The sequence below is a fragment of the Hippoglossus hippoglossus genome, chromosome 12, assembly GCF_009819705.1.
Source record: "Hippoglossus hippoglossus isolate fHipHip1 chromosome 12, fHipHip1.pri, whole genome shotgun sequence".
NCBI classification, from domain to species: domain Eukaryota; kingdom Metazoa; phylum Chordata; class Actinopteri; order Pleuronectiformes; family Pleuronectidae; genus Hippoglossus; species Hippoglossus hippoglossus.
The window spans coordinates 12,632,500-12,642,023 of record NC_047162.1 but is presented as its reverse complement, the minus strand read 5'-3'; the positions used below and the strand labels follow the sequence as shown (position 1 = coordinate 12,642,023).

Below are 9,524 nucleotides of genomic sequence, written 5' to 3'. Positions count from 1 at the left end.
CGTCTCCGGGGTTGCCAGGTATGGTCGCATCCCGCTAAATTACCCAAGAGTGGACGTGGCATTCACAGACACTGGCTAGATAGGAGATAACCCAATAACAACTACAACAACAACCATTATAATACTACTACTACTACTACTAATAACAGTTATAATACTACTACCAATAATAATAACAGCTATAATAATAATGATACTAATACAAATACTAGTAATAACAATAATCTGTCAAATCAACATGTTATTTGTTGTAATTCAGTATAAAACGGTTTATTTAATCTCTTGATGTTTTGCTGCTCAAACCAAAGTCTGTGTGAGACAGAGACAAAGTGAAGATACAATAATCAACAATCACAAATAAAGAAAAACACAACACATCTTAACATGTAAAATAAATATAATACAGTATATTCATCTCTAAAACGGACTCCTAAATCATTAGTATTATAATGCAAATTTAACATTTTTTGTTTTGGCATTCTTTGCAAAATTATATTACTATTATCCTATTTATATATATAAATATATATATAAAACGTCCTAAATAAGAATAAATACATATATACAATTATACAATGGTCGTCCCCTCGCTTTATGAAAAATAAGCAGTAAATAAAACACAAGACATGATTTACTTAAAACTCAATGAAACAGCTGTACTGTGTGTTAAGTTGTAATATTCTTGATTCGTCTACCCAGTAAACAAGTTGGTTCAGTCCCTTTGTCTCCACAATGTCCAGTTTCTGTTTAAAACGGGGGTTCGCACACAAACCTGGCAACCCGCGCATCTTCTTATTCTGTTCCATCACTGAAAGCAGCCCGACCATCTGCCCCTCTTTGTGTGAGAAATCCTTTATTTAAGCTGCTGGTGGTTATTTGATCATTTTAGCAGTTTAACACTAAATATTCCCTTGTCATTAATTATTACTATACGTTTTCATAAAGGCGTATTTCACATGAATGAGCGTCTTCTTGGTGAGACGGACAACACGCTGATGTGCTTTAAGAGAAAAAAATACACGACTCAACACAAATTACTCAAGAAATCTGGATATCATTGATTTAGTTGCATTTAAAAAAAGAAAAAAATCAGGTATCACTTAAACCCATGTCCCTGATCAGTGTTCGATACAGACGGCATTCTGTTTTATTAGTGCAACAATCAGTTTTCTTTACTTTGTTTTAACAGATGCTTTTAACCAAAGCAACCCTCAGCTAGGATTTGCTCCAGCCAGCCAGCCCCCCCCCCCCACACACACACACACGATGCTCAAAGTACAGGCGGTATAAATAATGGACGGATGGTGTTTAATAGGTCAAAATTGAAAGACGTGTAAAATGGGACCAAATATAAAGAAATACTGACACCGGTGACAGCAGCTGATGTGGTCACATGTGTAGCAGACAAACTGCTGTGGAGAATGTATGCAAATCATCGCCATTTGTGCGTAACTTTGAATATAGTTTGTTTGTAGGTTTTACATGCACACATTTCCATTTGCTCATTCTACAGTGGGTTTAAGCCCTCAGACTCTGAGCCAGTCTGTTGAGCTCCTGTGACAGAGCTGTGACTGTGTCCAGGATCCTCTTCTTGTCCTTCTCCTCTAACCGCGCCTCGCATCGCTGAGCAAATCTGTCCGGATGCCACAGCGTCTGCTGCTTCTTGAGCATTTTACGAAACACCGGCACGTCCTTGCGGTCCACACCGTGCAGCATGAGGTCCACCATCTCCTGCACTGTACCTTTGGGAGCTGGCCAGGGGATGTCACTGTAGCTCAGCTTTGTGCTGCCCTCTGAGGAGCCACTCTGGAAAGTAGCTGCACACTTCTCGTCGTACCTGCGCTTCTTGCCCTGCCGAGTCTCTTCCTCTTTACGTGCTGCTCGAGCCAGATACTCTTCATGTTCCCTCTGCAGCTTCTCATGCAGCTCCTTGTGGCTTTGCGCCTGCTGCTCTTTATCTTGTTTACTCTTCTTTCTTTTCCATTCTGAAGACGACGCTGCCAGTCTTTGAGCTTCAGCATTCTTTTTATCGAAATATTCTCTCCTAATACGACTGGCCCAGTCCCCAAAATCTTCCTCGTCTTCATCAACAGGAAGAAAATTATCAGCTGTGAAAGAAATACAGCAACACTGTTATCATCAAGTGGAGAAAGTTGATGTATAGAATGTAACATCGAAGAAGGAGATTGAGCTTTACCGTCGTATACTCCAAACATTTCAGAGAACTCATCTTCACATTCACCAAACAGCTTCTCCACCCACTCCTTCTCAGGGTCTGCTTCAGGTGGACGACTCGGGTTCGCTGCCCTCTGTGAAGAATATAAAGAAAAGATGTATAAATATGATCCAACAACCACCACAGATCAAACTGTGTTCTAGTAACTAATGATGCTTAAGAAGACTGTTTTGAAATGCGGTTTTGTGACAGTGAGGTTGGATCAGCTATATAACCATGAAAAAAGGGGCAAACCCATCTGAATCTGTGAAGAGACGGTTAATTATGAGATATAGATGCCATATCAGCCTATTTTCCATTTTTTCATTACCACAAAACACAAACATTTTAATAAAGACCCCATTGAAATTCAAGAATTGTGGCCTAGATCCTCAACGTCGTCGATGAACGAAGGCTGACAGACATCGTCCATCAGCCCGACCCTACGAGATAGTGATAATTTGTCAAAATGAAGTTAAACATAACGTATCATTGGCACTTTTGCTGCTGACAAAACTCCATTTCAAACCGTCAGGCCTCTTCGGTGTGATGATGTGCTACTTTAAAACCACTGTGACTTTAAGTGTTGAAGTATTTATGTGGGGGAAAAGGCTATTAGTGGGTATTTTACACCATATTCTTATATTTCTGATGTAAATAGCAGCCCTGCAGTTTATGGTGAGAGCTTGATTCTCCTGTTTACCTCTGGGTGTCTCATGAAACCCAGCAGGTCCTCGGGTGTGACTCCAGCCCGGTTCGGGACAGTCATGGCCTCTGGACAGCTCTGCTTCAGGGGCACAACCAGGTCATCATACGCTGAGAGAAAAATCAACAAAATAAATATGAATACAACAACCAATAGAATTAAAATTCTACACCAGCTCCCCCCCCCCTGTCCTGCTCACCTGTCTTCCCGTGTTTGAGGGCCATGTTGGCCGCGGTGTGTAGCGTCGTGTCTCCTTTATGGTCCCTCTGGAGGACATCGGCTCCGTGCTCCAGCAGCAGCCGCAGCACGGCGTCGTCTCGCCGGCAGCAGGCGAGGTGCAGCGGGCTCCTCTGCCGCTTGCCCTGGGAGAAGTTCACCTCCAGGTCCCGGTGCTTCCTCAGGTACGACTTCAGCTTGGGTAGACTGCCCTCCTCCACGTACCTCCACACCCGCTTCTGCTGGCTGGACACCATGCTGCAGAGGACGGATTGTTATTGTTGTTATTTTTACGATTTAGCTTGAATACATTAGCTTCAAAAAGGCCTTTGAACTTCCGGGTTGTCTGTAAAATAGCTCCGACGCTAGCAACGGCTGGGTCACAAAGGTTCCGGGGACGGGAAGTTTCCGGTGCTGGCACTAGATGTCACTGTTGACCTATTTCTAAAGCAGAAATACATTGATAAAATAAACGTGTGTCTCATGGCACTGTGCAGAGTGAAAAAACAAACAGAAACTGGTCAGGATGCTGTGAGATGTAACTTTTACTCCTTCCCCCTCTTTAATATAGGAAAACAAAGCCCTTCTGAGTTCTTGGTTTACTGGAAACTGAAGCGTTTGGCACCACACTGATGTTTTTCATACTTTAATGACTCCGTTGACACTTTCTTCATGACTAATAGTTCAGTATTCATCAGCCCTCCCTGCTCCCTGTTGTTTTCTTGGGCCTCGGCCTCATGTCAACACCCCACCTGTCAAGTAAAGCTACGTCTGTTTACCTCTAAATCATCCAAACCGCTTTTTTGTAATGTACTCTGGGATCTCACAGTTATTTGATCATGCATTTTAAAGTTCCAGTTCATAATATTTCTTCACAAACTGCTTCATGATTTGTTATGAATTGTTGCAATATCCATTCTGTCTGTGCAATACAATGGTTCATGTGCAATCTATCCACTGTGTATATTAGTTTTTATTCCGTTCATATTTTTCTATATTTTCTATATTTACTTACACTTAATGTCTCTTGCTGCGGTAAAATTGCAGATCCCCCCCCCCCCCGTGGGACTAATAAAGGAGTATCTTGTCTTATCTTAAGAGTGTAGCTGCACACTGACACATCTGTTAATCTGCCTGCACTGTGAACTAGAGCAGGAGGAATGAAGAAAAACATTATGCAGATGTACATTTTGACTTTGAATAAACTTGTAACCCACCGGGAATCGTTTCCTAATTTGAAACAAGTGCTTTTATACAGTTCACTTACTTCTATTTTGTGTCATGCCTTGTCTCCATCTCCACAGCTCACAACTGAAAATAGGGAACTTACACAGAGACTTTTTTGATGATGCATGGCCAATTTCAACTCTCCAGAAAATTGATTGCATATGCACAGTCCGACTTTTAGTAATCCGAGGGCCACTGTGGGAAAATATTTCGCTATGCATATCTTATTGTTACTCCTCCTGAATGATTCACTTCTGATTCACGGACCAGGAAGATGTATTTCTGGGGTTTCACATGAAAATGCTGGTTTCACATCCATCTTCAGAAGAAGAAAAGTTTCTCAGAGCTCTGTTTAAGATAAAGAAATGAGAGTGTGATTTTGAGACAGCACAATCTTGGGAATAATCATGATCCAATTTGCAACTGACACAAGCGTGATGTGAAAACGTATATATAACTTCACTGGACATGTGAATGGATATTGTGCATTTCAACTTTTAATCTATATACATCAATACTTAAAATTGACTTTTAAGAATTTAGGTAACATTTTGAGGGGATAAAATCAAGTCCGATACAAATTATTATAAGATCTTAAAGAATTAAAGATTTGATTTGATCCACATAGATTAATTTGAGCCACAATCCTCAGAACAAACATTTTAATATGAGACATACATGTTTAGATGAACTGATCAAACACACACACACACACACACACACACACACACACACACACACACACACACACACACACACACACACACACACACACACACACACACAGTGCAATAACAGAAGACAGTTGGAACATGACTTAGATACAACGTACTCCTCTGTGCTGTGCTCTCCAGTTACCAACTAAACCTGTAGTGAAAACTGTACCTCAGAGCATTTCTTGGTGATGTCCTAAAGTAGGATGCATACAGGGATTTCTTACTTGCTTGTGTCGGCAGCTTTCTTTACCTGTGATGCCTACATCAGTGCAGCTGAGCCTCTGAACTGGCTCGGTCCTGCTGCAGATGACAGGGCGCCCATTTAGGCCTGAGCGAGCGAGGGATGCACAATAGAGAGGATAGAGGAGGGAATGAAGGGACGCACTGTGCACTGTGAAGAGGATGATCAAGTCCGAGTCTCACATAAACCAAGATCCGGAGTCTCCCAAAGCTTGGGCACATCCGCTGTTTTTTTTTTGCTTTCGGAAACGACGTGTCTCCACTAATGATGGCCGTCTCCTGTGAAACGACAGATGAAGAGAACAGAGGGATGAGGGAAATAGAGAGAGATGTCTCATTTGTCATTTCAGGTGGTTTGCATGAGTTGCATGTCTGCCACTATTTTTTTTTACACATTTATTGTCTTATTTATGGTATCTTTTCAGTTCAAACACTCAGAGAAGATAACATTTCTAATAGTTGGACTGATTCCTCACCAACTCAATGCAGAAGAGTTTCTTAAACAAGTACCCATGTCCTTCAAGACCTCAGGTGGAGCATGCATCTCTTGCAGAGGGCCCTAAAAGGAGGAAGATGCCTCTGAAAGACAGGATTTCCCCGACCAGGAACCTCTACCTTGCCCACCCTCCTTTTGTCTTTCCTGCCTGGCCTGCTGACTCCTTTCCTGTCTGTGAGGTCTTGTCGTCCTGCAGGGACTCTGCAGGGAGGAGCGCCGAAGGACCGGGCAGCAGGAAGCCTGGGGTCCTCCAAGACGCTCCGGGGGTCAGCATCTCATCCTACCACGGCGCGGTCAGACCAGGCTCAAGGTCCGGTCTGCTGGCTGCGTTTATCCAGCCTCCATTGTTAGGAAAGGGGAGAAACATGTGCAAACTTCCTCTGTCTATTTTCTGCTCGACCTGGTTTATTGGGTTTTCAATTTATTACATGTCGACTGGTGCTTCTGACAGAAGCAACGCCTGGCGGCAAGCCTGATTTACAATAACACAAAGACACGAGCCATTTGTCACCCATTACTATGACAATGAATGGGTTAAGGTGGGCCCCTCCTATAGAAACTCTCCCTTCTTACGTCTGCATGTCGTTTAATTGATTTACATTATGTCCCTGTCTAGTGGAGAGTTGGGGTTTCACCTTTTTCATTGTGTCTTTGTTGACTGAATGTCTGGAGGCGCAGAGGTTTTCAAGTTCATCCAAACCTGAAGGGTCAGTTTGAAAATGAAAAAAGAAAACAAAAATATATATGTATCTGGTTTTGTAAAATTATTAATTAAGATATACTAATATGATTTGTACATCTTTAAATACTCGTGGATAAAAGGCAAAGAAGTGTGGGCAGTGCCGGGGAAATTCCATATTTTGCTTAAAATAGAGGCGAAAAGAAAAATAACATAATCTAACGCATCAAAACAGGCATTAAAACAAAAGCCTTTCTTCCAATGTTAATGCACTAGTACTTTTTATTTCATTAATTAAAAAAATTTAAAAAGTGCAGTATGTTGAACCCACAGCTGTTACTTGTGCATTAATGCTACACTGTCGGCCTCCTCGCATTTTATTTCTTAATCCTCCAGATCTTCCCTTTAACTGCCATTGAAAACCATTTAATCACATTTTGGAAAGTGGTGATTTCAAGCTGGAAGAGCTCTCATCTTTCACAGCCTTCAGTGCATCTGTCGGCTTTATTTTAAAACCTCTGTCAGTTGCTTCGATGAACATTTTAAAATAAAGGCTTCAAAAAATAACCAACAATGAAATATTCCCCAATATGCACACAAATTTTATATTATCAAATATAACTTCTTTTTTTTTAAACCTGTAAGGATCTGTTTAATGCTGTGCTGGTTGTTTCATTTTGTACATGTTGTGATATGACAGAATCAAACAAATGCAGTACCATTAAAAGTGCAGTATTTCCCTCTGTAATAGAATCGAGGTATGTAGTAGCTGTAAATAATAGTCTGTAGGCAAAGTACTTTAAGAATGTAGTGAAGTACAATACTTGAGTATGTACTTAATTAATTTACACAAATGGAAAAACGACAGTAAAAGTTTACAGCGACTTGTATTTGCAGAAACTATACAGCCTATCTTGTGAAACAAAGATCTACACACATTTACAGTTTTACATAACTTCTGTTTGATAAGGATAATTTAAAAGATATTTAGTGGTTAGAATTGGTTCTGGACTTTCTCCAGAGGTTTCCTTTCACACATGAGCCATGCAGCGAGAGGTTCTCCACTCAGGGTTGGTGCAGCAGACAGAGACAGAATGGAACAAATTAATTCTACTGCAGAGATCGCCTGTTTGTGTTCACAGTACATCAACACCAACATCGGCCCTCATCACTAAAAGCTCTGTTGACATCTTCATCAGTGTCTTCTACGTGTTTGGCTCCGCTTTTGCACGCAGAGTTATTTGTTTTCGGCTCCTCCGGACTTTATACCCGGGGGACTGGCCGGAGAAAGTCTGCAGAAAGTCTGGAGGCTCTCACTTGGACATTTGCGGTCACACATACGCCTCCTCCGGAGAAAGTCCCGGAGGAGTTCAGTGCATGTCTGAAAGCAGCTGGACAACATTCAGTTAGTGAATAAAAATACAGTTGTATCAGATGTTAACCGTTGTCAACAAGATACTATTATGGACATAATAGTTATTAGTGGTTTGAGTTGGTTCATTTCATGGATCTTTAATTTCCCCCCTCAGGTGTGTTTTCAGTCAACAAGAGCAGTTGTGTTTACAGAGACAGTCTCCAACAATCACAACCACCACATTACCAATACAGTGATCAATGTTATTTACTAAATATTGCAAAAAGAACGGTTCACGTCATCTTCTTTTGTTTGTGATTTTTTTCCTGGAGATGTTCTTGTTGTTTGTCACGTCTTGGAAATGGAGCTAGTACTGTTTATACCCCGCGGCAACGCTGCTGCCAGTGTAGACACACTTCATTTTCACACTCTGTTATTACAGAGGAATGAAAAACATTTGTGAAATCATTTCTGAACAGCCAGTGCTCTCTGCAGACAGGCACCCGGCCTGACGAGGACCAAAGGGTATAAATCTTTTCCCCTCTCTCTCTCGGGGCAGCTTTGGCTGGGCAAAGTTCGTGCCATGAAATCTTTGGTAACACGATCGCATCGGCTTCATAAAACTTGAAAACCATGAAAATAATCTATCCAGATTGTCTTACAGAGAGGGCTTTGACTTTGATGCTGACAGGTGGAGGATAATGTGACATGTCATCTTGTAAAAAAGAAAAAAACTAGCCGCTGCATGGCATTTTAAAATGTACTGTATGTTGTTTCACCAATAAAACATGTGCAGGCTCCAGATGGCTGGACAGAGCTAATTCAATTCACCTCTGCCTATTTTTAATGCTTTTATGTTAGCGTGTTACATAAAAACTTTCTAGACTCAGCTTGGAAGATCTATTTAACACAGGTTTTTGCTTTGCATGTCTGTGTTTGCGCCTCCCGGCTGGGATCAGATTAAGGGGAGCTGAGACCGTGGTGGTGAAGGAGGAGGAGGCCGAGGGAAGGTCGCAGCAGCTGTTGCATTTCTCTCTCTTTCACGTGACGTGAGAGCCTTCAGACGTCACCTGTCCCAGCATTAAAGACGCAGATGCACTTCTTCTCTCCAGGAGGAGTTCAGCGTTGGTCACATTGAGGCCCCTGGGGGAGAAAAAAAAGGCCCTCTGTAATTGTACTTCTTTAATTGTGACTGATTTGGACTAAGCCCCTCTCATCAACAGGTATTACACAGGCACAGTGAGTCGACTCCCACTGCAAATCAGTGAGCGAGGATTTATCCAATCCCCCCGTCTCCCTGCTGTTGCTGAATATATCCTGTAAAAAGCTCATTACGGTCAGAATTGGTTAATCACTGAATTCTAATTTAAAGCTCAACGACCTGCTGTGGTTTTTGTTTGCTGAAAACAATACATTTGATTGTAACACAGCCGAGTTTGACGTTTAAAATGTGGGTTGGGACTCTTTCTAGCAGTTGTGGTAATTAACCCTAAGACTTCTGGGACAAAGCCAAACGTCCCGTGCTTGATCCAATTTAGGAACTTTTGTGCTCACTGATTGTTTGTGCTCGCTGATTGTCGGGAGAGCAGAAGAAACAAATACATCAGGAGGAGGAAATAGAAGTCCAACGTGCATTTCCTGCAGAGACGCATGCTTTGATTCTCGGGCCCTGCAG

The 9,524-nt window shown here is 41.8% G+C and overlaps 1 protein-coding gene across 1 annotated transcript; it reads right to left on the bottom strand.

Annotated features, from left to right (window-relative positions):
• Positions 1-1,108: 1,108 nt before the first annotated feature.
• nfkbil1 (nuclear factor of kappa light polypeptide gene enhancer in B-cells inhibitor-like 1) lies at positions 1,109-3,471 on the bottom strand. Its single transcript, XM_034602506.1, has 4 exons — positions 3,121-3,471; positions 2,919-3,031; positions 2,198-2,309; positions 1,109-2,108 (listed from the first exon to the last, which is right to left on the bottom strand). Exons 1-4 carry the CDS (start codon positions 3,392-3,394, stop codon positions 1,519-1,521), a joined length of 1,089 nt encoding a protein of 362 aa, XP_034458397.1. The 5' UTR covers positions 3,395-3,471; the 3' UTR covers positions 1,109-1,518.
• Positions 3,472-9,524: the final 6,053 nt, after the last annotated feature.

Excerpts from the sequence above, each read along its gene's own strand:
- nfkbil1 (XM_034602506.1), bottom strand. The coding sequence starts at position 3,394 with ATGGTGTCCAGCCAGCAGAAGCGGGTGTGGAGGTACGTGGAGGAGGGC. Across the intron at positions 3,032-3,120 it reads CCTCAAACACGGGAAGACAG|CGTATGATGACCTGGTTGTG; the intron begins GTGAGCAGGACA and ends TTTTTCTCTCAG. Across the intron at positions 2,310-2,918 it reads GTTTCATGAGACACCCAGAG|AGGGCAGCGAACCCGAGTCG; the intron begins GTAAACAGGAGA and ends TATTCTTCACAG.